Below are 27,560 nucleotides of genomic sequence, written 5' to 3' on the forward strand. Positions count from 1 at the left end.
ACACACACACACACATCCATCTCCAAATACTGGGTTGCTTTAAATTCCAGTGTTAGCCCCACTAGCTATAACTACAGGCAGAGAATTTATTTACCTCTAGACACTAAGGAGTTAGGACACAGCAATTTAGTTACCTACTTATGTTATTCTGAGAACTGGGTAAGATGGATAGAGATTAGACTTCTAGTTGCTGAAGAGGGAAAAATAATTGTTTTCTGGGAGAACAAAAATGGGCCCCAAATCATCTTATATAAGGCTAGAATACAGGAATATAATTTGTTTTGGTTGTATGTTGTCCTTACTCAAATCTAATAACCATACCCATTACCATATTTTTTTCAGTTGGTTGTGATTTAATAATATGATTTATCTAAATATGGCAGTTCTATATAATTATATCATGTAGTTCTTTAAATATTCTGGCCATATCTGCATTGTGGTTATCAACTCCATGAAAGATAAAGAAATTAAGACTTTGAATGTGAGTAGTTGACTCAAAAGCACACACAGAAAGAGGTAGACCCAAGACTCTAGCCCAGCCCTGACTCCAAATCTGGTGAGATTTCAGGTCACTGAGACCCAAGAGCTTATAACTGTATTAGCGTGTAAACAAGTTAATCAGGATAAGAACATGGATCTTTTGTCTATTAATCCAGTCTACATCCCATGTTGTCTCTTTCAACACTTTTGCCACATATTCCAGATGAGCATCTATTTCTATTTGACCTTTTCTAATTATGCCCACCATACATGTGGTTGGCATTAGCCATTATTGCTTATTATTGTCATTGTTACCGATAAAATTAAGAACATTCTATTTCTACCACCAAATCCACTAAATCTTTCTGGTTTACACCCATTCTGTTGTTCAAAGAACAAACTTGAATTTAATGAACAAATTAGGCAATGATTCCCCCCTTGCTACAAATGACATGGGTGTTTTAAAGCAAAATGGTTTTCAGAAATTGCCACCATCTTATTCAAATGCAGTAAATGATTATGTTTGTGACCTCATGTTGCTTAAACAAAGATAATGTCAGCCAATAGAGTATGTGACCTTCAGATCTGCTTTATAGAGTTTTCACAAGGTTATGTTTAAATATGAATCCTTGTTTGACTGCTTTAAAGTTATGAAAATTAATACCCCATCCAACTATTATAACAGTGAGGACATAAAACTCATTTAAAAATACATTTCAAAAGCTCAGAATTTCAACTCAATTTATGAAGTATATATGGTCTCCTAGTGTCGTGTGAATCAGTATGCCAGACATAAAGCAAAGTTCCCACCCCGGGAGGCTTCCAAGCCTGAAGCAAGCTGTAAGTGGATAGAGTTCCAAGAGAGAACACAATGTGCATGTGCGAATAAAGCAGATGCAGCATGACTCTTGGTTTGTTCTTTGGGAACTCACGACTATATGAAAAAATCACATGCTGCTCTCAATTGCTGTAGACATCTGTTGAAGGCACGTGAGATTGACGCTAAGGCAATGATGCAAAATTCCTCCTAGAATATAGTGGCTTAACTTAGGAAACAAGAGAATCTGGCTCTTAGCAGAGTAATAGTTTTGCTCTAACATAAATATACAGCATGCTCATCCAAGTAGGCAAACAGAAGGTGGTAAGCTATTTGTTTGCAGAGAGAAGTGAGACTTTATTTTTTTCTAGTGGTATTATTAGGTATCTAGTTACAGCCTTCACTTTGGGCAGTCAGATCAGCCCATCTCTAACAGCACGTGTGTTTGTGATACCTTGCTTTTGGCAAAGATTTAAAAATTGAAATAGGCTTTTAAGTATTTTTTAGACGTGAAATTAAACTCACAAAATGAGCTTAATGGCAAGTTAGTCAGAAACACATGGATATGTTTCCTTTAAATTATATACAGATTTTCAGAATTAAGATGTGGTAAAACCTACTAGTGGTCTATTAAACCTTCTAAAGCACTTAAAGCATAATTAGAGATTTTCAAATTCAAGGAAGGCCTAATGGAAATAAGAACAAATTGGTGGTTGCCATTTTGGCATTGCCAGTATATTTTTACAAACACTTCATTTAGCCTAGTTTTGAAATAGTGGATATGTTCCCATTAAGAAAAGATCAAGAGGTGTGAGGAGAGCAAAGGAAACATGGGATATTAAGAAATTCGGATTGTAGATACATTATGAAACTTCTGCTATACAGGACTGATTTGTTGTGCTGTCCTATGGGAAAATGGGGTCTGTGGTTTCTCAGGTTGACTTCACTGCCACCAAAGTTGTAGAACCATTAGAATGGGATTAGTCTTACTTCATTTCCCTCGAAGTTTAAGAGAGAGAGAGAGAGAGGGAGAGTGTGTGTGTGTGTGTGTGTATGTGTGTGTGCATGCGCGCTACACAGTAATTAAAAATAATGCTTATGGAGTCAGAAAACTGGACACATAGTCACCAACACATTATTTAATAAAATCAATTTTATGATCTACTTGTATTGATTCTCAGTCATAGAATAGATTTCCATTTGAAGTACTCAGTAAGATTTTCCTAAGTCAGTTTGCAAGGATGTCTGACAGAAATAGTGTTTGGCTTATGGAGAAGCTTTCTGCCTTTGGGCATCTTTATCTAAAGTGTTTGAACTAGGCATGGAATCATACCAGTGAGGAACTCTTAATCTTCTTTTGTTTCTATCCTTGCTGTCAGGCACAGATGTATGAAAGTGTATTCCATTTGAAAACTGCTCTAAGGAATAGATTTTGTAGCACATTTCAGAGTGAAAAAGAAATGTTTTCCCCAGCTATTAAAAATTATTCATTGCTCATCTCAGTCTCTTTACATTCTATAATTCTTGTCCACTGTCCACTAATGTGTTCCCAGAGTAAGATTTTTTTTTTACTGATTTGTGGATGAATCCTTTTTATTTGACCCTTTGTCTCTCTTACGGACACTTTTTCTTTGCTTTGTTCATTTGTCTATCTTTGCAAATGAAATTCCTTTAGTAAAGCCCCAAGGCATATCATTTAGGGTTTTTTTTTTGTTTGTTTATTTGGTTTTTTTTTGGGGGGTGGGGTATAGAGGAATAGGTGGGAGGGACATATCTCACTGAATGACGAAAACCCAGAAAATCAAAATAAAGAAAAGTTTTATTTGTGTGAATTACAGAACATATTTGAAAGACATAATTGTGTTACTTTTGTCAGTTGCATAAGGTCAATCTATTGCTGCCATGTGGAAATCAGTTAAGTGACAGCTTCAATTATCAAATAATAATTAGCAATTTTTTTTTCATGAGCATAAAGTATTGGAAAACTTTACATTTTTGGATAATTTATGTGCCTCAAAAACTGCTGTTTAATATTAACTTGCTTCACAAATCTTTTCTCTCCATGATAATTCTTACAAGTGTCAATTTTAGCACGTTTAGCACATTCTTCTCTAAATCATAGATTCCAAATCCATGGACTAAAGCTGATTTTTTTATTATTAGTCTCAGTTTTGTATTTTCTTACTAGTCTTAGTCTGGAAATTTGTAAGAACTATTTAATATCAAACCTGACTATTCTTTAAGACTATATTCCTAAAGACTGGCTCACCAAATATTCTAGTACTGGTACATGAGGGCACATTACGTGGTAGTATTGTTAGCGATATTCTCAACTAAGTTTTATCTAAGTATAAGCTTTGGGTATTTATAAAAAAAAATCACTATTATTTTAAAACACTTATAAAGTGCCCATCTGAAAATGATATGCTGTTGGATGCTTTGTAATGTTAAACAGATGCAGACATAAAGACAAAAGCAAATTCCAGAGTATTTTTGCAGCCATGAAACCACCATAAAAAGAGGTTTGTGACCCTAATGTTACCTTAACATTGTCTTCAGCATTTCATATTTAATTATAGTAGATGACTCACCATTATAATAAATATAGATTTATGAGATACTTTAATGTTCTTAAAACAAATGAAAACCACCCAAGAGGAGCCTCACCAACCCTGAGGTTGTCCAGATTGCATTGGCCAAGATTAAGTGGAAGATCATTCATCTCCAAGGGTCATGCAATTAATCTCAGAGTGGGAGTTAAAGCAATGACTAAGCAGAAAAGGAAGCTGAAGTACAAGTCTGTAACAAAAAGGGTTGGAGCTCCAACTTCAGGGAAATTGTTATTTCCTTCTTTTTTTTTTTTTTAAATAATAAATTTTATTTTTATATTCCCCATACAATTGCAAACCCCCCATTCTGATCCCAATCGCTCCCCTCCCGCCCCCCCCCCCCCAAAAGTGTCTCTGTTTCATAGTTTTTTGTTGATTCTGATTTTCACTTTCTTCTAGTTATTCATTTTCCTGGTCCCTTATTTAAGTTCTTGTGAATAGACCTAAAATACTCTTTACCGTCAGCTTCTTTGGGTCCTAAAATCCCACTTGTTTAGTTCAGCAATTAGTCATGATTTTTATTAGTATGGTCAAGCAGACAATGAGAATATGCTGTTAAAAGGGAACAACAGTGTGTCTTCATGTCTAAGGAGAACAGAACCCCACTATTTCAGGAGTCACAAGAAAGAAACATAGGATGAATTTATGACATTCCAAGATTTGGAATATGAAGACACACAAAGTACAGACTATTTCTTTAACAGTATTCTATCCAGGGTTTATGTACTTACATAGTATTGAATAAAAATCAAAGTCCATCTTCATTTAGCTCAAGTGACACCTGTTGCAACATATGGTTTCCTTGTAGCTGACTTTATACATTCATGGTAATTCTTATGACTCCCTGTGGCAGCAAATTCTTATTTCAAATAAACACTACCTGTCCCCCACTCTACTATGGGGAGATTCTCAAACCTTTTATTGTAAAACAAGAATTCTTTTGATCTTGGCCCTTCCTAAATGACAGGAACTTCCTCTAACTGGGGAGAATTCTAGCCCAAGTTTTGCCTGCCTTTGGGGTCTTTAATATGATGTGCCACGGCTGACAGCCCATGAAAGTGACGGCAGAGTCTACCGCTCATGTCAGTGTTTCCTCTGGATTCTTTGCTCATTCCTTGGGAATTTAAAAGAATAACAAATAACCAACAAATCATCAAAAACTATAACATGTTACCCAATTCTCGGGAATAAGCCAATAAGACTGAAATCTGCTCAAATATCACAGATGTGAAGTCCAAGCCTTTCAAGCTACCAAATTGCGTCAAATACTCACCAATGACAAGCTCGTGTTAGCTGAACAGAAGACACAATTTGAGGTTCCACTACTTCTTAAATGTAGCAGGCCATACAATGGGCATGTGCTCGTGTTGACCCCTGCCAAAAAGAAGATGAGGATGCAAATGTAATCTGGAATCAATCTGAGGTTGACACTGAATGTTTCATGCCAATAGAAAGTTCTGGTCTCAAGAACTTTACTCTCTTCAAATTACTGATAAGGTGTGAACATAGTATGTCACAAATTGTAAGAACAGATAATCAGAGCTGGGTGGAAAACTAGCATAAACACCAAGTAATGTCAAACAAGAAATGAAAAGAAGTTTTGAAATATAAATCAAAAATGCTGTGTATCTACTTTCTCTCCTTTTTATAATGAGTAAATGAAATGAAAGATGAAGGGAGAAAGGACTCACAAGCAGCCAAGCTTTTCTACAAATGTTTGTTTCCTCAAAAGTCGTTGTAACCACTATCCAGGGAAAGGGTCAGAGAGAGCCAAACAGTGGTCTTAAAGTTTTGTTTTTGTTATTTGGTGGTGCTGGTTTTGTCGTTGTTTTCAAAAGTAGAATAGTGAAATAAATTTTATGACAGTATTAGTCTCATAATCTCTGGGATACAATCCTTCTTTTACTCATTTCTAAAATAGAAATGAAATGTGAAATGTGAAAGAGACCTAGCATTCATTGAATATTAGTAGATTCTTACTTAGCTTCTTCTGTAGGGCTGAGCAAACTATCAGAGGATCTTTCTTGAAATCAAATATCAAAAAGGTAAACGTTTTACTGCATAGATTTTTTAACAGTAGCCTATATAATATTGTCATTTTGTAGAATTGGGCTGGATAACAACTATAAATGCCACAGACAGACAACTCTAAGATAGGCATACAAGGGTTTTAATTACTAAACTCATAACAGAATATATGCCTTAAAACAGCTTTAATTTGAACTGTATTTTTTCATGTTATCAAAAACAAAGGATAAGTAAAATAATTTAATTTGGGGCAATTTAGTTTTATCTATGTCTTCAAAGATTTCCCTGAAATGAATGGAAGTTTGATAAATAAAAATTTTCTCTATGCTATAAAAAGTGTTCATTTATAAGTCAGAACAAATAGTGGGATATCAGTTCCCTATCAGTTTTCAAAGAAAAACACAGTGGGCTAGAGCAACATCAACATGATATAGCATTTAATGTCTTAAATTACATATTGCATGTAATATTATATTTATTTTATATGTATAAAATCTTAGGCATTTCCAAAGGATGTTTATGTTTTGCGAGCTTTTATAAATGAAAATAAATATATCTGTGGATGTGAAAAATACATATTGTTCTAGATTTTAGCTAGGTTTTTTCATATATACTTTCACCAGCATGAAAATATTACTGAGAAAGGCGCATCTGTGTCTTTTCACCTATAACTTTTCCTGATTATTTCTAGGAAGGCAGACTAAACATGCAGTTCTGACATAATGCAGCATCCCATTTTGATTTCTGGTTAGCTCAGGAGCATTTACCAGCTGAAAAAAGCCTCTAAAAAGGGCAAAACTCTCTGACCTCAGAAGTTCTGATAGGAAGAAATGAAGCAATGAACACAGAGTAGAGAAAACACTGAAATAAATTCCCCTAAGTTCCTAGCCACATTGGTGTGGTACATGGAGGAAGGCATAATTTCATTCTTAAGAATCTTCTTGTTTTCATGTTTTTTTTTTTCTTAAAGCTGATTTGCAGATGATATAGTCCAGATGAATTTCTGCTTAATAGTATATTCTTGTTCACAAACTGACATTGAAAATGTCTCCATCTTATGTATAAAAGTAAGATGAGGAGGATCCAAGCATACTACAATACCATGTTTCACAATTTGGTTAATAATCAGATCAATTTTAGCAAAAGCAAATTTTGGTTCTCATAGGGACTGGATGAATAATAGAGCCATGAACGTCTAAAAAATTTAAGATGTGGTTTCTTTCTCACACTAGGCTGTCTTTGATCTATCATTTTGCAACTGGCCATCAATAAAGTCAATTTCTCCACATTTCTTGGAATAATATTTCCAGAAAGTAAATTGAGGTATTTATGTTCTAACAGCTGTATAGATCAGTTAAGTGCCATTCATAGCTAAGATTATTCATTCATGTTACTTAGAATATTTGAATAATGGGATAGCGGTCTTCAAAACTGTTTTTAGCATAAGTTTATGGACTGAACTTATTTATTAGATAAGAAATCTAATATAAAGTTTGAGCCTGTGATGGTTTTCTAATACTGCCAAAATTACAAAAAAAATAGTTTTTTAAGCAACTCAAATTTATCATCTTATGGATCGATAGGTCAGAAAACAAACACAAGTCTTTAGGCTAAAATCAACCTATTGGCAAAACCATATTCCTTTCAGGTGAGAATCCATTTCCTTGCACTTTACAACTTGTAGAGTCTTGTATTCCCTGGCTCATAGCTTCTTCCTTGTCTTCAAAGCTACAAATGGCAGGCATTTCTGCTTCTTTGTCTGCTTTTAAGGACCCATATAACCAGATTAACTCTCCTAATCTCAAATAATCGCTCCTTTTTAAGGTCAGCTGATTAGCAACCTTTACTCCATTGGCGATCTTAATTGCCTTTTGCCATGTGCAGTAACACAATCACAGGTTCCAGGAGTAAGACCTGGTCATCTTTGGGAAGCTGTTGTTCTGCCTACCACAGGGCTGTTCTAGAAAAATAGGTCATGCTTCTTGGAAATTTGAAGGACACCCACAATTTACACGGTAGTCTCTTAATGGACCCCAAGTAAGTGGTCACCAAGCCAAGGACAAACACTGATTGGCACTGCTCATTTTTGTGAAGTGGACACTCATAGGGATTTTTTTTTTTCCTATGAGAATTTGTTGACATATTTAGCTAGGTCTATCCAGTTCCTTCATTATTCTCTCTGTTTCCCCTTTAACTGTCTTCACTGGTTTAGAAAGTTAGTGCTTCTCATAAACAGACTTGAAAAATATGACTAAGTCTATCATCCCCACCTCATGCATGCATGTGTTGTGCATATTAATCAGAGGACAGACCAAAGCCTAGAAATTGGAAGCTGGATGTGATGGTACCGTGAGTAGGACTTGTATCTTTACTGCTCCCAGCTGGGGTGATGTAATGATGCCATGCCTCATATAGAACGATTTTATTTACTGCATCACATCATCGCCAAAAACAAAAATTCCTTTACTAAGAACAGTGTAAAGAAACTGACAAAGCAGTACAAATGTGAAAAAGAAATAGTAAGTCTAATAAAATTACTTGATGTCCTAGAAAATTAGTTTTTTTGTGAATAGAATTGACATTAAACTGCATAGTTGTTTAAGGTTGGTGGTGCTATCACTTATCTTGTGTTGTATGATTCTGGCATTGAGCATTCTGTTTATTCATCCTTTCATTTGACTTTCTATATTGGATAACTACTACATGTCAGGAGCCATGCTAGTTGCTAGAAGTGAAAATTACAAGGAAAGTCTACAAATATGCATGGGATTCATTTGAGAATGAATTCATAATTTGGATTGGATTTGAATGGATTCATAATTTCATAGGAGAGGTGGTTGAAAACAAATAATGGCAAAATGGATAAATAGATATGGTTTCTGTAAACAGAAGAAGCAAATTGTTATTGGTTCTATAAGCCAAGTAGAATTTTCCAGTTAAGGATGCTTTCCACTGACAAGCAGGCTTAAAGGTCCAAATGCAAGAAAGAACTAGATGGGATCACATAATTGTAAGAAAAGTAGTATGGCTGAAGCGAAGGCTAAAGGAAAGAATAATGCTTTCTAAAAGAGGCTGAAATCAGAGTCTGACTCCACTCTGGGATTACAGGCGCCAGAGAGCTTCAACATCAAGAGACCAATTGGAACAACAAGCCAGTCCTGTGCTTTAAAAAGATTAAATGGAGGGCAAAGTGGGGAAAAGGAAAAAAAAAAACACATGTTTCCCCCCCGCCTTTTTTTTTTTTTTTTTTTTTTTTTTGCAAAACTACATTCTAGAATTGATAGAGGCTTGGAAATTATGAGGAAATAACACATTTGAGAGAGAGATAAAAGGTAAAATTTGGAAAATTTTACTAAAGCAGTTTGACTTGAATAGCTTAATGAAGTTCAAAAAAGTCTTAGAAGAATTAAGCCTCTTGAGGTTTTACCCTAGTCAAATTTAGACTTTTCTATTTTAAAAAGTGACAATTCACACAACTGTTTTATATTTTCTTAGAAACCATCTGATGATAAGCAAGGAGTGATCTTCAAAATATTTAACAACTAGCATATTAAAATATGTAAATATTAATTCAATTATAAATCAAAGACATTAAACATTAACATGTAAAGATTACAACTGCTTACCATGTGTTGTAAATGGCAGTGAGAACCAGCTGTCATATTATAAGGTTGATCTCTGAAATACTTGTTGATTTTTTCAAGTCATGGGTTATAATTTTTGTTGTTTAGAGCAGCTACACAGATACATGCCCAGACCTATTCACACTTAAGGAAGTCAGACCAGAGGATCTTTTGTACTCAAGGCCTCTGCAGCTAAAAAGTTCCAACAGAGTTTACAGGCCCCCAAAAGAGCTTGATTAAGAGTGGCCAAGGTGTGATGGGGTACAGTGGATTTGTCCTTCTCTCTCTCCCCACCCCAGCATAGAAGAGAAATAAACATTCCAATCTGACTTCTATCTTCCTTAAACATTTTTACTTCACAGTATTTTTCATCACCTTCTCACTGCTACCCATTTTCCTAAAAACTCCCTGAAAATAAGGAAGGACTTCTATACATTGATCACATATTTCCCCTAGTACTTTAATATGATCTTCAGACACATAGGAATGATTCACTTTGCTTAGAAAAACCAAAAACATGGGTTACTGAAAACTACTTATCCTTTTGAAGTCTTTTCCCCCCCATTTAATTTGGCCTTTTTATTTTCAGAATCATCTTATTTGATTTTTAAACACTCAAATAATAAATATTCATTTTTCTAGCGGTTGAATAAGACAGTTCTTTTCTTTAGAAATTGTCATAATTTCTTTAATTTTCAGCTCATTTGCTTAAGTCTTTTCCTAGGACTTTCCCCTCCCCATTAATTGTATTATACATGTCATCTGTTGCCCTTGCTACACCTCCTTAAATTGGAATTTTCATCATTCTACCCAAAAGCCCTTCATTTTGGTGGAATTCCACTGAACACAGAATTCAATGGATTACAACAAAAGCCACAGTCATTTAAACTCAGAGGGAAATCAAGCCTCCGAAACTGTATAGTGCCACTTCAAAAGCCCCAAGGCTGGGCTAAGATGAGCCAGGGTCAAGTTTCATTATTTTGAAAGAAGACTACATCCCAACTCCACCAAACAAGCCATCTTTTATCCTGCTATTGAAGATAATTTAAGGAAGAAATGGTTGTTTTTTCATGTTTTGAGTTTTCACAATCATTCAAAGTCCCTTTCTCTTCTCCTTTTTTTCTTTCTGTCCCTGACCAACTCTTACTCATTTTCAGAAATGTTTTGTTTAAATCAATCTGCCCCAGTTTTGACTGGATGAGAGACTCTGGCCCATGCTCTCACTCTCAGTAAACTATTAAGCCTCCCAGCCTCTAAATCCTTGAAATTGCTCTAGAATTTGAATTCTCTCTCTCAAAACAGCAGAGTAAGACCTTCTGTAACATCTCTGCTGTGATCCAGGCTTTCTGGGCCCTCTTTTTGAGGCAGCCTTGGGGCAACTTAGTATTCATCTTTGGTTTTCCTGAAGATAATGTGGAGTATGACATTATTTGACAAAAGTATTTCCTTTAGGCCATGATATAGCTCTCTGGACTGGGCTGTAGCCTCTTGAAGTTAGGATTGCAATAGAAGTGGCTAAGGACTCCATACCAATAAGTGGAACCCACTAAGAAAGCTGTTCAAAATATTTGGTGATCACAGAATACTTTGTATGTAAGAATAACACCAGAGGCATCTGTATGTCTGTCCCTCCTTACCTATCCCTCAGATGGATGATGGACATAAGATCAAGGAAAAAAGACCATTTTCCATCTTTTCGTTTAATTTTTTTAGTAAATATTTATTGAGTAGCTACTGTCTACAGTCTCTTCACAAAGAGAAAGGCAAAGTTACCACATTTTGGGAGGGGGGGTGGAAACAATGATGCTATGCTTCCCAGTGTACCAAGTATGTGACCTCATACATCTCTAAGGTTCTCTGTACACAAAATTATGCAGATGAATCAGAAACTCAAACTGCCTGAAATCTCAGATTATCATCCCACCCCATCCCCAAATAACCCTTCTTGTGAATTGTATTTCCTTCTTAAGTATTTATATTGGAAAGCAAAATTTGGGTTGAGTTTTCTATAAAGACAAGTTCATATTTGCAGTTATTATCACATTGTTCTTCTGTGGTTCCATATCATCATGGCAAATTATAAGAGTCTAGAAATATAGATCAAAATTCAGTAGTTGATATATATATATTTTAAAGATGTATTTATGCATATAAGAACTGGGGTACAGGCCAGAAATGTGGGGAGAGGGGATTCACCAGAGACAGAGTGGGGAACAGAACAGGCGGACTTACTGAAATACACTGCTGAGGGGAGCAGTGGGCGAGTCAGGAGAGGTCTGCTGCACCATGTGGGTTGCTCCCTGGCCGAGGATTGAACTCATGCTGCAGTGGCTGCGGATAGCTTCATGGGTTGTGTCTTAACCCCTTGCACCACCAGGGAGGCCCAGTAGTTGATATTTTTAAGAACACAACCCAAAACAGTTGAAAGAAAGGGAACTTGTTAGAAAGAGAAGAGAAATTGGTTTTCTAATGATGATGTTGTGTTGGGAAGGAAAGTTCATGTATAGAGTGCTGAGCATTCAAAGAATTAAAGTAATTCTTTTATTTCTTTTGCATTAATCAGATTCTTATTAGAGGATCATAATTTAATTTCCATCACAACATTTTGAATATTTGTGAAAAAAGATGAAAGTATAAATTTAACATGGGGAATAATGTATTTGATAAGAAAATATTAAAAGTCATAACCTAGCAAAGTCTCAAGATCAAAGTTTCTGAACGATTCTTGTAATAGGATATTTTTATTTCAGACTCATTGAAAATTAAATTGGAAAACAGGCTATCTTTGGATTGATATTTTTAAATCCACTAGAAAAGTTGAACTTTTCCATCTGTGGTGGGAAGGGACCTATAAATAAATACACACACACATACATACGTGCACAAACATACAGACACATTTGTTGCACATGTGTCCACCCTCCAACTCTCCTTCTCCACCCTAACACGCATCATTGAAATGACAGATGAAGCACAGTGTAAAGCTATAAAATGAGATACAGTAAAATCTTACTAATTTTGCTTAATTATAAGGTTGAGATATAATGAAGGCCTCAACTACCAAAAAAGTTTTAAAGAAATAAAATCAGTTGTATTCCACTCAGGTGTATGTAACCAATATTGATGAAGTGTAATTACAAGGAGCTATCTTGCCAGTTATGGAAACAAAGATGGAAGGTAATTCTAAATAAGAATATATATTTTCACTAAGGAAAAAAGTGGAGAAAAAGAATTTGAAATAGCTTTCCATATCTACCATAGGTGAAATATGCATCTTATGGTCTTATTACATTGTGAATAAAATTTATTTATTACCTACTTTGATATAGTAGAGGCAAAGATAGGTTTTGTTTTCCAAACTAGCTAAGAAATTAATAGTTTGGAATAGAGTCTCTTACCAAAAGAAATATTGAAACTAAGTGGAAACATTTAAGAATGTATTGAAGGAAAATAAAAATTAGCTGTACACTGTCATCAATAAGTAGCTGAAAATATGAAATTATAAAACTGTATATCTTCATTAAAGCATCATGAGCCAGCATACACTAAAGGAGAGACTTGATAGCTGTGTTTCCTCTTATGATGCAATTCCAGATTAGAGATATTTTTCCCCCATAGAACAGTAAAAATCTCCAAAGAAAATAGTAGATTTGTGGGAAAATGAGGATTAGGCAGCATAATCAAGTAGTGCATATAATGATGAAAGAGACTAGCATAATATCAACATTTCTTGTATAATCAATCACTGCAAATGTGTCATCAAGTAGGAGGCCATCCCCTCTGTCAATACAACCAAGCAGACAATTTGGGTAAGGGAGGAAGTATAGCACAGCCAAACATGGCTATCAACACTTCTTTTTTTGTCTCATAAGAACTGAATTCTAGACAAGTTCTTGGAGCAAATGGAAATTTATCCAAATGAAAATCAAATAATAAATGCCAAGAGAATATTCTTTCTTTGGAATTATTTCAGTTCTTCAATTTAACCAGCTGGAATGAATTTTCAAGTAGCATTCTGTTCAGCCTTTTGAAATAAAGGACTTTCCTGTTAATTGGAAAACTATATTTCATCAAAGATGAAGACAGTGCTCTTGGCCTAGTGATTCCCTTTTTTTTCTTTAAAAGAGGCATTTATGGATATTTACCATAAACATATTCCAGAACATATATTTCAACCATGAAAGACTGAACTGTTTGCCTATGCACCTAACTAAAGGAAAATGGGGAAAATTCAAATACTCATTTCAATCTAAACTATACACTGTAAACTTGCTATTACTGTGCTCCTTCCTGAGAGAAATATGTAAGGATGGAAAAATATTTAAGAAATAGTATTAGCTTTGAAAATCAAATATTGATACAACTGAGGTTTCTGATTTTCTACCATAACTGAACTGGGTAAATCAACAAATTTAAGTGTTCTTTATTGTGTTAGTTAAATATGTGTTAGTGGAGCTGGGTTTGCAAGAAAATAAAAATTCACCAGAGATAAATTGTTTTTAAGATTCAGATTTTCAAAGCAATCTGCATTGTAGGCAGCATATTAGTGATACATCCAATAAGGTGGTTACATTTAAATTTTAAATTGATACACAATTAGGCACATTCACTTATCACAAAAAAAATGTGAGAAGTTTTCAAAATGAAAAACTATAATAAAAGTATTAAGTAAATAATTTTCCCAGACTGCTTAAAGAAATCACTTAATAAGTTGTCTGAATGAAAATTGTATATTCTACTTTAAAATAAATTTATTGGAAAATCAATCTGTGATACTATTTAAATATTTTTGGCAATATGTGTATGATAAGAATTTTCAAAGAGGTTATTTCACTGGTGGTGTAAAAGTATTTCAATTGTTCAGAGGAATTTTTTTAAAGGATCATGTGAAAGAAATATTTGACATAAACATTCCATAGACTCACACATACTCTCAAACTTTGGGTATAAGAGGTTGATCTGTCACAGTAGCCAGGCTGAACAGGGATAAGCAATGAGGAAGGAAACATGGAAGAGTATGAATGTTACCAAAAAAAGTAAACACATCAGTTATTTTTTTGAGATAATCATTTATTGTTTGAGAAAACTGGTTCTAACTGAACATTGTGGGTAGAATAGTAACAATGGTACAAGATAAGATTTAATTGTTTTTGAAATGTTGCAGCCAGGGGCCTACCTGGTGATGCAAGGGGTTAAGCACTGCACTATAAAGCAATTTGCAGCCTCTGCAGCATGAGTTCGATCCCCGGCCAGCCAGGGAACAACCCACATGACACAGCAGACCTCTCCTGACTCACCCACTGCTCCCCTCAGCAGTGTACTTCAGTCAATCTGCCTGTTCTGTTCCCCACTGTCTCTGGGGAATCCTCTCACCCCCCGCATCTCTGGCCTGTACCCCAGCTCTTGTATGCATAAATAAATAAATCTTTGAAATGTTGCAGCCAGCCAACACCGTTGTCTAAATTTCTGAATATAAGAAATAGATACATAAATCCTCCTATTATAAATTCATAAACAGTATGTAAAAAATCAAAATATGCACAGAGGCATTTTTTTTCTTCTTAAGAGCAGTAATATTCACCAACTAGTCATGAATTTAATGGCCAAAGTAATAAATAAAATTTGACTAGACTTAATAGGCACACCAAAATACCAACACACCCTCTAACAGCAAGGGATCAGAATTAATGCATTTTTACACCACTGACACAATTTTATAAGACCCAAGACTGACTTAAAAAACATGTTATGCACACAGATTTAGATCGAGAAATTTTCAGCATGTAAATGAATGGGTATGATTTAGTTTCCAAGACTTTTGTGAACTAACCAAGTATGGTAGATAGAATTTCAAAGTCAAGTTAAGAGCTTTTACATTGAAAAAAAAAACAAACAAAAAAAGCCTGACATTACTAATTTTCAATGGAGTTTAAATGAAAAGGTAGTCGATTCAAGAGAAATATGCCCATATAAAAGAATACTAAATTTAAAATAGCAATTTAATATAAATGGCAAGTCCTTGCTATGTTTTTTTAAATGTTATAAAATAAAATATGAGATATTTTTTACTTTTATAATGAATTACTTGCTTTTATAATGAATAGATTATTGCAAACGGTAAAAAAAATCTGTGGGTAATTTTTCCTCTCTGCACTTTTTTTTTTTAAAGATTCATTTATTTATTTATACAAGCACTGGGTACAGTCAGAAGCACGGGAGTGTGAGAGAATTCACCAGAGCCAGAGTGGGGAACAGAACAGGCAGACTGACAAAGAAATACACTGCAGAGGGAAGCAGCGGATGCAGCAGGAGAGGTCTGCATGCCATGTGGGACCCCCACCCGCTGCCTGGGATCGAACCAGCGCTGCCGAGGCTGTGGGCAGCTTCGCAGCCCAGCGCTGAACTGCTGTGCCACCAGGGGAGGCCCACCTCTCTGTACTTTTAACAGTTATTTTTTTAAAAGATTTATTTATGCATACAAGAGCTGGGGTACAGGCCAGAGGTGCAGAGAGTGAGAGGATTCATCAGAGACAGAGTGGGGAACAGAACAGGCAGATTGACCGAAGAACACTGCTGAGGGGAGCAGTGGGCGAGACAGGAGAGGTCTGCTGCACCATGTGGGTTGCTCCCTGGCCAGCAGGGGATTGAACTCGTGCTGCAGTGGCTGCAGATAGCTTCATAGGTTGCATCTTAACCTCTTGCACCACTAGGGAGGCCCTTAACAGTTATTTTAATTATGATTATTTATTATAGGAAGTCACCCTAAATAGTAATATTCAATAACTTTAGCAGTCCTTTTGGACTCTACCTGATGTCCTCTCTTAAATGCAAGGCACTCAGACTACTGATTCTGGGCAGCAAAAGCAATGAGGTGGAATAGAGATACCTTAGGTGAAAGGACCAGGGAAGCTTCTGTCATGATACACAGCCAAATTTCAAAATTTCAAGTCCTGAGTCTTCAATGAGTAATGAAATTAAGCAACAGAAGAAAAATATACATAAAGACCTACTGACAATAATAAACTCATAAGAAAAATATTTGATTTGGCAAAAGAAAATTCATTATGTAATTAGAGCCCCCAAATTATGATTATTTATATTTATGATACTTGCTATAAAATAAAATGACTTATAATGACTGCATTCAAACCTCAGTGTATGGTTGACTTAAGAGGCTATTGAGTGGATGAGGAAATGAATAGGCACCAGCTCAGGGGGAACAAGGCACCTGAGTGCCCTCATGTAGGAATCTGGGTTTATCTGCTTTCACCACCTTAATTTACACTCAGTGTCTTATAGTCAGGACATGCTTATTTCAGAATTCTCAAAACAATGTGACACAAATTGATTATGTCTCAAACTGCTGGCAAATGCTATTTCAGTCTCTTTCTCTCTCTCTCTCTCTCTCTCTCTCTCTATATATATATATATAATATATATAGCTATATATAAATGTTAAAAAATATATAAATATATATAGCTGTATATATATTTTAATATATATATTTTAGGATCTATTTATTTATTTGTGCATACAAGAACTGGGATGTAAGCCAGAGGTGCGGGAGGATTCACCAGAGAGAGTGGGGAGCAGAACAGGCAGATCCACTGAAATACACTGCTGAGGGGAGCAGTGGGCGAGGCAGGAGAGGTCTGCTGCACCATGTGGATTGCTCCCTGGCCGGGGATCAAACTCGTACTGCAGTGGTTGGCAACAGCTTAATAGCGCTGTCTTCAACCCCTGCACCACCAGGGAGGTCCCCAGTCTTAATATATTTTCATGATGAGAATTGTCTTTGCAAAAATGAGTTCAAAGTAATTTTTCAAATTAACAGCATTTAGCAGAGTTATATTAATATGTCATTCTTTTCTTTTGCATAATTAATGAGGAGCATCTCGGAAGTTAAATAGAGATGTGGTAAATTAATTCATGTATTTGAATACAGAGTAGATAATTCAGATAACTTTAAATTTCAATTGGGATAAGTCATCTGCCTATTTACCAAAATAAGCTATTCAGGTTTTCATATTTTCACTAAATTGGCTGTCAATTCCTAGGTTAAAACCATATCAAGGAAATAAGTGTTTCTAATTCATTAAAACAAAGACAAAAAGGTTGGATGTATTTCTCAAGTGACTTTTACTTGATAATAATAATCCTGAGAAGAAATTTAGCCTTGCTGACTTTGAGCCACGTTCTCCACTACTGGGAAGAGTTGTCCTATATTTACATAACCTACAAATTTTATGGCCTTAAAATATGTATCTACACATTAGGTCATAATTGCTGAAGAAGTTATACTGTGGCAATTTCCTCTCCTTTTCAATTTATCTCCAGTGATATCTTAACTAAAAGGAAAATAGGTTGGAATTTTCATTCCCTATATATAAAAGTCAGGTCCAATTCTAGATTAAAAATCATCAAATTCACACCATTTGTGCTTTTTTGAAGGTATAAAGGCATGGGTTTCCAACTAAATTTCATTTCACACCCAATAAAGAGAAAAGACCTAGAAATAAATTTTATATCTTAATTGGATATTTATTTAATTGGTTTGAGTCATAGACTCAGTGGTATTTAGTCCTCAGGCTACAGTGTGAGATACATTTTTAGCTTTTTTGTGAAAATTATAACTCATTTTGTCTTGGGAAGCGGCATTGCTAAAGCTCAATGGCTCCCCTTAGTGGCCTCTTTGGAGAAAATCACCAAGAGGCAGTTTTTATAGACCTAAGCTGTTATTTCTAATGTCAAAAAATTGTGAACTTAAAACTTTGAGTCATTTTCAATAAATAAATTCTATTTGTGACTTTAAGGAGGACAATTATTTTATTCATATTGCCATTACATTTTGAAAGGTGACTGATCATTTTCTGCAATTTATATATTTACCTTAAATATGTAATAATAATTAGGAGAAATCAGGATTACCTTCTCTCTTTGGTTTTACATGTTTATTCTTTTTTAGTACATATTTAGATTTGAATAGATTTTAAAAATACAACCTGCAACTGATTTTCATTTTGTATCTAGGTATCTATTTCAAATATACCTAATCAAAAACTTGATTTTAAAAATTAGTATGTAGGGACCTCCCTGGTGGCACAGGGGGTTGAGAACAGCGCTGTGAAGCTGTCTGTGGCCTTTGCAGTGTGAGTTCGATCCCTGGCCGGCTGGGAAGCAACCCACATGGCACAGCAGACCTCTGCTGTCTGGCCCTCTGCTTCCCTCACCAGTGTATTTCAGCACATCTGCCTGTTCTGCTTCCCGCTCTCTCTGGTGAATCTTCTCACCCCCCATGACTCTGGCCTGTACCCCAGTTCTTAAAAATAAAAGTTGTAAAAATTAGTAGCTACAGTAAGTCCAAAAAAAAAAAAGTTTGATATACATTGGGGGGAAAACTAAGTGATGTGGAATAAATGTTTGGAGTATATGTTTAAGGAAAGTAGATCTTCAATGGATCTACAGCTGTCATTCTAAATGTAGCTGTACATCAGAATATGCTAAGGATGAACTTACTATTAACTGAAGGTTCCTGGACCCAACATAAGTACAACTGAATTATAAGCTCTAGGAGTGGGGTCTCAGCAGCTGTATGTCATTTATGCTTGGAAACCTGGTCAGCAAAAGGCCCTAGGAAGTGCTTATATAAGTGACCATATATTTTTGTGTTTAATAGGAAATAATTTCGGAATCTCAAAAATGTCAGTCACCTATTCAATTATCACTCTGGTTTTCAACAAAATCTTAAATAATATGTTGTTATATGCACAGCATAGAGATTTTAGCTACTCTTTTAGAACATAAAGCTCAAAAATAAATATGTCACTGCCTACACTCCCTTTATGGATTCTTCTTACTTACAAAAATGTTTCCAAAATAGCAAATAAGGTCACATGTCAGACTATTCGATTGAATTTTTCTAAACTATTCACAGAAACAGCCCAATTCTGCCCTGCTCTCAGATTCTGATATGTGCCCTTCTGCAGTTTTCAGTCCTGCTGGTGCTCAGGACAAATTCCCAATATGGCAATTGAGTCTTGCATATCATTCCAGCTTCTTGGGGTAATATCCTATATATAGACTCTGATCAAACCAAGGAAGTCTACTTTCAGTTCCCCAGATTCACCATGTCCTTGCATGCCTTCACGCCATTAACATATTGTTCACTGCTGGACATGCCCTTTTCCCTCATCAGCCTGGCAAGCCCTCACTCATTCTTTAAGCCTCAGCTCAAACATCACCCCATCTGTGGAGTCTTTTTCAATATCCATTGACAGAGTTCAATGCTTTCCTTGATGTGTGCTCCAGAGGGTCCTGTGCATGTCCCTGTTTTAGTGTTAACTTATGACTGCTGTTATTATGTCTATCTCCGTATCTCACTTGTACCCCCAGGTTTTAGCACACATTTTGGCACGGAGCAGGGACTTAATTTATGTTTGTGTAATGAGTTAATGATGCTAGCTTTCATTCTCTTGTGATCATCGTGTGCCAGACTTTATGCTAATGCTTTACAAGCATCTCATGCAAGCCTTACAAAGTTTAGCATGTAGTAATGATGACCCACATTTTAAATATCAGACAATTAACACCAAGAGATTTCAACATCTTGCCAAGAGTCACCCAACTAGATGGTGGCCCACCTAGAAGAATTTGAACACTGTGTTTTTCTGATTCTAAAGATAGTGTTCTTAAATGTTACAGCCTAGTGCTTCCTTGCAAGGGCTCAAATTGTACTTGAGTGCTAATAGCAAGTTCTCTTTGATAGTTTATCTCCAAGCACCACCCTCTCAGCTGGAATACTGAAGAAGAAGAATAGCATTCTTTTAATGATAGGAATGCTCTACAACCCAGTTCTGGCACATGTGTGCACAGGCACACATGCACAACAATGAATGACAGAAAAGACAGACAGACACACACACACACACACACACACACATACATATACACACACAAGATTGTGATAACTGGAATGCTTAATTTGCAAAAATACCCTAAAAATCATAAAAATAACTATTTACCACATCAATGAAAAGTCACTAAGAATAAAAAAGTCCCCTTTAATGAAAACCGTATAAAATTTCCCAAATTGCACGTGATTTTTAATGGGCTACAGCCATTCTTCTGCACTTCTATTTTATTTCCTGAACAAGAGGAAAATATATTATTTATGCAAAAGGGTAGTTAGGATTTCCAACCACTAACACATGGCCTATAAAAAATAATAATCCCATTTTTCTATTGTGCAATAACCCTCTGTTGGGCAATAGCAATGTACAATGTGCTAGTTTCCTGTTACTTTACTAGAGCCTCTCCTTTCACTCACTGCCCAGACTAAATAGTTATCCCTTGGATAATAAAACTATAATACTGAGTTTCAATCTACTTCCAAAAATGTTTCTGTCTGTCTTTAGAAATAGTCATATCAGTTTGCTAATAAGCAGAAATGCACCTTAAGTTGAATATGTTGTCACATGTGGCTACAAAACATATAAATCTTTCTGTGACCAAGAAACAATATATTTCTTTTGTATCTAAAACATTATGTGCGATCACAGCTGTAAGATGTTGGACCATCATCAAGAGAACAATGTCAAACACTGAACTTCTGGAGGATTTCCATAAAAATAACATTTTGTTTGGGGTCAGTAGTTTTTATGGAACTTTGGAATGAATTCACTGACAATTTTTTTATGGTTGAACTTGAACACCTCCAAAATGTTCCTAAAAATGGAAATATTATATAATCTAACTTTGCAGCCCTGTCCTTCTGAAAACCAACTATATACCATGTAAAACAGTATTTCTCTTTCACTTTGTGTAGTTTTATAAAACTTAAATTACCCTACACATTCACTAAAGTAAATTTATGCTTCAGTTTTCTCTATTTAGTTACTAAGTTCAAGTGTGTAGTAATTCAAATGGGTAGTAATTAAAGCCAGCATGAGAAAAACATAAAATAAAAACTCAACCCTGGATTCCTTCCATAGAAATCTTACCAACCCAGCAATATTCTTTTAAGGAACAGTTCAAGGTCAGGGGCCTCCATCAGTTTACAGCTAGGTCAACCTACATATGCAAAACAATTTGATTAATATTTGCTTTATATTCTTCCAAATTCTCATTTGTGGTAATTGTACTTTTTTTTGTTGTTATATTTTTGTGGTTGTTGATGTGACATTGGTTTACAACACTGAGTATGATAGGGATACAGTTTATTCCTCTTCAGATGTATGTCACACCACACCCAACCACCAAGGCACCCATATCCTCCACCATAGTCCAATAGGCCCTCTCTCCCCTTCTCCAGAATCTGCTCTTTCCCTCCAGTAGCCTCAATTCTACAGTCAGAGTGAGCATGAGAGAGAGAAATAGCAAATGATTTCACAAACATGTGGAATATACAGAAACCAAACCAAATGAACCTTGCAAATCTGAAAAATTGTCACTTAAAAATCTAGATTTTGGAGATGCATTATACTAAGGCTTACAAGGCAAATTTTTATAAAGTAACTGAAAGGTTTTGTAAATAAAGTCTCAGACAAAGCTAGTTGTGGTATAATATCACTAATCCAAGGAGACTGTATTGGCTGAGGATATCTATGCAGTATTAATAATATTGTTCACTAAGATTCTGTAACCCGATCTCAAGAAAAGGAAAGCCAAACCACCAAATTCAATATTTGCAGCCTATTTCAGGATGTGAAAATATTTTGGTTCTCTCATGCAAAAAAAAAAAAAAAAAAATCTCTATTACACATTTGTCCAAACTGACTTTTTTTTTTTTTTTGGTGGGACCCTCGCCAGTGGCCGGGGATCAAACTGGCACTGCAGAGGCTGTGGGCAGCCTCGCAACCCAGCGCTCAATCGCTGCGCCACCAGGGGAGGCCCCAAACTGACTTTTTGTAGGCAGAGACTAATTTCAAATTTTACATGACTCAACATGGGGATAAGTATTATCAGCATTTGTTCCACATCAAGTTTTCATTTACTATGACATAGATTTAAATTAGTATTTTCTAATTGGGATATGTATTAATGGATGGTAATGGAGCCATGCCCTCAGAAACTATTTTACACTATAGATTGTATATATAAAGTGCTTAGATGGTAACAAAACATCTGTTTAATTCATTATTTAGAAATAAATAAAAACAATCCATCCATCCAACATTGTCCCAACACATGCACTTCGATCAAATTTTTCTTATCCTCTAAAACTCTCACAGTTCTCCAGTGCCAACAGAAGGAAATTCAGTTCTTCCTCTCAGCTTCTGTCTACCTTGCAGTATGACTTTCTACATTGAAAGCTTGAAAGTTGTGCTGGTTTGGGTCTCGTTGGTGGCTTAGGGGCTAAGTCTCAGTGCATGCTAGCCTGAGTTCAATCTACCCACATGGTGCAGCAGACTTCTCCTGTCTCACCCACTGATCCCTTCAGCAGTGTATTTCAGAAGATCTGCCTGTTCTGCTTCCGACTTTGTCTCTGGTGAATACTCTCACCCCCTGTACTTCTGGCCTACACCCCAGTTCTCCTATACAAAATAAATAAATAAAAATCCTTATATAAAATAAAGTTGTTCTGGATCCACTTTTTTAAATCCATCATAGGGTAAATCTGAATTAAAACCTATGTTTCATACCCATTTCAATTCCTCCATGGAATAGGTATATCCAATGAATATCTACTTATTTGATTGGTAGAGACACAAAGTCCCTGCTCTTATAGCTCATGGCATAGGATTATTGAGAAGTTATAGTCACTGTCACACTTGAATGTAGGAAAATTGCAGTGGAAAGTAATTTCAACCTTAAAATATTTGTGATAAATTACAGTTATCCTGGTATTCCTCAAGGACCATTATTTGCATATTATAATACAAATTAGTTATCTTCTAATAGATGGTATACTAATATATTCAAAGATTACAAATATGTAACTGCTCATAGAAAATCTGAATATAAAATGGTGCCTTAGGTAAGAGTCACAGAACATATACACTTTAATAAATGTCTATGTCAAAACATCCATCAAAACATTAAATATCTGTAGTAGCTATCATGTGAAATTATTACCAAACTTATAATTTTTTTTTAAAGAGGCATGTATTTTATTCATGTATTTATTTATTTACTTTTGTTTGTTTGTTTGTTTATACAAGCACTGGGTACAGTCAGAAGCGCGGGAGGGTGAGAGAATTCACCAGAGCCAGAGCGGGGAGCAGAGCAGGCAGAAGGACCGAAGTACACTGCTGAGGGGAGCAGCGGGCGGCAGGAGAGGTTTGCGCGCCATGTGGGACCCTCCTCCGGTGGCCGGGGAGCAGCTGGGAATCGAACCGGCGCCGCAGAGGCCGCGGGCAGCTTTGCAACCCAGCGCTCAACCGCTGCGCCAGCGGGGAGGCTCCCAAACTTATAATTATAGAACCTGCTAGAGTTCAGAACTATAGCTTCATTATATTTTGTTTGTATTTCATGTTTACATTGCTTGAAATATAACACAGACTTAAATAATCAAGTGAGCATTTCAAATAGCAGGTATTTCATAGCAAAAGGTATGGTATGCAACCTAAGAGAAATTTAATCCATTTTTTGAAACTTCAAATAATCAAATAGAATGTGATTGAATTCATTTCTTAAAGGTGTATCCTTTCATTTCAGGAAAAAAAGGAAGGGAAAGGAAAAGAAAAAAACTTAATAAAGAAGAAAGTAAGGATGCAATACCTGATAACAAGGGTCTGGAACCCAGCAGAGAAACTCCAGAACAACGAGAAAACAAAGACAAACAGCAGCAGAAGAAGCGGAAGGTCCAAGATAAGCAACAGAAATCGGTATCAGTCAGCACTGTACACTAGAGGGTCCCGTGAGATTTTGTAGACTCATGATGCTGCTATCTCAACCAGATGCCCAGGACAGGTGCTCTAGCCATTAGGACCACAAATGGACATGTCAGTTATTGCTCAGTCTAAACAACATTCCAAATAGTTGCTATATTCTTCATACAAGCATAGTTAACAACAAAGAGACAAAAGTTCAAAGAAGGGATGCTTTCTAATGGTTATCATATGTGCTTCTGTGCATTCTTAAAAGACAAGAAATTTTGTACATAATTATCAATAGGCTATAAGATGTAACAACATAATGATAACATCTAGAGAAGCAACATCTCTTCCCTCTGAAAATATTTTTTTCAAGCTATTGTTTTAAGGAGCAAAAGATAACTCTGCCATTTAAAGATTCAATATCCCTTCAAAACAAATAAGACATCAGGGGAGAGAAACATCTTTCAAAGGACTGTGTTGTTTGTCTGGGAGATCTAGAGAGTGCTCAGATATTAGGGCCTGGCATTTGGAATCATAGGAATGATCATCACAGAAACAACTGTTTTAAGATCGGTTCTATTGCCCTCATCCTGTCCCTCTGCAAGAAGTGTGAGCATGCACACCAGAGTTAAATATACTGTATGGGATTGGAGAAAGGCAAAAAGTGGAAGAAACCATAGAGTTGGAGATGACTTTTGTGCTTTACAAAGCTGTGAAAGGTTGTGATTACCTGGAACAGGTCTCCAGTCTATGCCAGCACTGTGTGGTTCAGCCTCTGCTACCCCTTGGGTTATATAAATCTGTAAACATGTACCTGTAACTTACTTCCAAAAAAAAAAATCATACTTTTTAGAAGAAAATTCTGATTTCATAGAAAACAAAAACTAGAGCAAAGTGATATAACATGTTTGCAAAGTCGTGTTTTCTTTTGCAAGGAGGGAAGAACAGTTTTATTACCTGCTTTTGGTCCACCTGGAACTAAAAGGGACACTACTTTCTAACAAGGTGTATCTAGTAGGGGGGAAAGCCACCACAATAAATATATTTGTTGATAGTTTTTAAAGTTTTGTTCATTTTCCTTCATTTGTTGGAAAATTGTTGCTCTTAGAAACTCATGAATTTTGAAAGAGGATACTGTATGCTGTTACAACTCACGACTTACTACATTTCTCAGTGTTTGCTTTTTGAACTCATCTTTCTCTAAACTAGTAGAGATTGACTGAAGGGTATTAGGAGATATTTATTCACCTTCTTCTTATTTTAACCAATAAAATTCTAGTAATAGATAATTGGGCGTCCCTAAAGATTTCACTGCTCCCTCTTCTTTGCTTAGAAATTAGCTTATCTTTTCTCGTGTGTTTGTTCCTCCTGCATCTTGAACATTTGGGCTTTTCTTCTCCATATTTTCTCAGTCTATGGATCTCTTTTGGGGAGTGAAGTCACCCTAGCTGAAGGCCTCGCCAGTATTGCACAGAGAACACAGCCAACCCAAGGCAGGAGGAGACACCTCTAAGCTTGCAGCACAGAATCTCATGACCCACCTTAACCTTCCTGTTGTACTGGAAGGATGCAAGGCTTCCCTGTCCCCCACGCTTCCTAGTCCTCTAAAGATCACTGCTTTCTGAAGAATTTGAAATGAATCTGGCTTCTGACTACCTATCTCTGGACACTCTTTCTCAACTACTGTACTGCTCATGCGGAATACTTAGTTTAATTGGTTTTCCACTTCTTTTCCCCTTCCAAGATATAAAATTTTTGAATGATGTATTCTTGCTTCTTACTTTGGTGTTTTCTTTTCTTGTTTGTATGAGATAAGTGTTTCAATTAACTAGGTCTATTCCCAACGTGTGAAAATAATTCTATCTTCAACTACACCTTTGTCACCAAGGGGAAGTAAACCTTCTCCTATGGAACTATTTTAGGTGGAGGAATAGTCTCAGACTCTAGAAATTTGAAATGATTTCAAACACAATCTTTTTCCCTCAATCTTATCTACAGGAGCATCATGAACACTTTTTTTTTGTATGTTTAGCATGTCTTCATTCTTTCAACGGGTTATTACTGGGAAGGTCTATGCCTACATATACAATGCTGGAAAAAAATAAATAAAACAGGACACAACTATAGCAAACGACTACCATGAATTCCCATGCATTTTAACTCAGGCTTTTTTCTCTCGTGGCCCAGCTAGACAATCTAAATACATGATGTAGTACTTAAATAAATGTAGATCATTTCAAGGGAAACAAAAATTAAAGCTAGCATTACTAATATTCACTCATTAGGTGAAATATGAAGACAAAGATAACATCAACTTTAATTCCAACTCTTAATCTACCTGTAATAGAATTTTAGGCACATGGAATCATTTTGATCTTCAAATAAGCAGTCTTCTCAATTTTGAGCAAAAACTCCATGATCAACTTGGGATAAATTTCTTGCACTAGTTACAGCATTAACTTTCTGCTCTGATTTTGTCTCTAAGATCTGTTAAACTGTTGATGGTAACAGATTTTGGCAAATTCTTGATTACAAGAGAATAGAGAAAGTGGGGCCTCCCCGGTGGCGCAGCGGTTGAACGCTGGGTTGCAAAGCTGCCCACAGCCTCTGCAGCGCCGGTTTGATCCCCGGCTGCTCCCCGACCACCAGAGGAGGGTCCCACAAGGCACGCAGACCTCTCCTGCCGCCCGCTGCTCCCCTTAGCAGTGTGCTTCGGTCCTTCTGCCTGCTCTGCTCCCCGTTCTGGCTCGGTGAATTCTCTCACCCTCCCACACTTCTGACTGTACCCAGTGCTTGTATAAATAAATAAATAAATCTTAAAAAAAAAAAAGAATAGAGAAAGTGCAGCAACATAAATCTGTCTATGTATGGTCTACACTCCAGCTCCAGTGATCAAATTCTGCTTTGTAACTCAGGGAAGGTATCTGCTCTATTGACAGAGTTAGGTTCCAGTCCCAGGTATTAACCACTGGCAAGTCTAACTACTCTCCCCATTTCTTATGTGCAACATGAAAGCGATAGGCTGGGGATGATCACTGTATTTCCAAGCAAGAGCATGTATGACTTCTGTTAGTTCAGGCTGATGCCCATAATGAGTCTTCGTTATGACACTGTCCTTTGAGTCCCCCAGTCCTTCATTTTCCAAGAGTGCAAATATATAGACTCCTACAGGACACAGATTAAACT

At 36.0% G+C, this 27,560-nt stretch overlaps 1 protein-coding gene across 1 annotated transcript in view; it reads left to right on the forward strand.

Moving 5' to 3' along the window:
* RSPO3 (R-spondin 3) overlaps nt 1–25,434 on the forward strand; it is a 77,638-nt gene extending 52,204 nt beyond the window's left edge. The window contains exon 5 of the mRNA XM_037520362.1: nt 24,214–25,434. Within this exon, the coding sequence (XP_037376259.1) occupies nt 24,214–24,407 (194 nt within the window). The 3' untranslated portion in view covers nt 24,408–25,434. The remainder of the gene's footprint in view (nt 1–24,213) is intronic.
* Nucleotides 25,435–27,560: the final 2,126 nt, after the last annotated feature.

This window comes from Talpa occidentalis, unplaced genomic scaffold, assembly GCF_014898055.3.
Source record: "Talpa occidentalis isolate TD23 unplaced genomic scaffold, MPIMG_talOcc4v2.1 talOcc4.2, whole genome shotgun sequence".
NCBI lineage: Eukaryota > Metazoa > Chordata > Mammalia > Eulipotyphla > Talpidae > Talpa > Talpa occidentalis.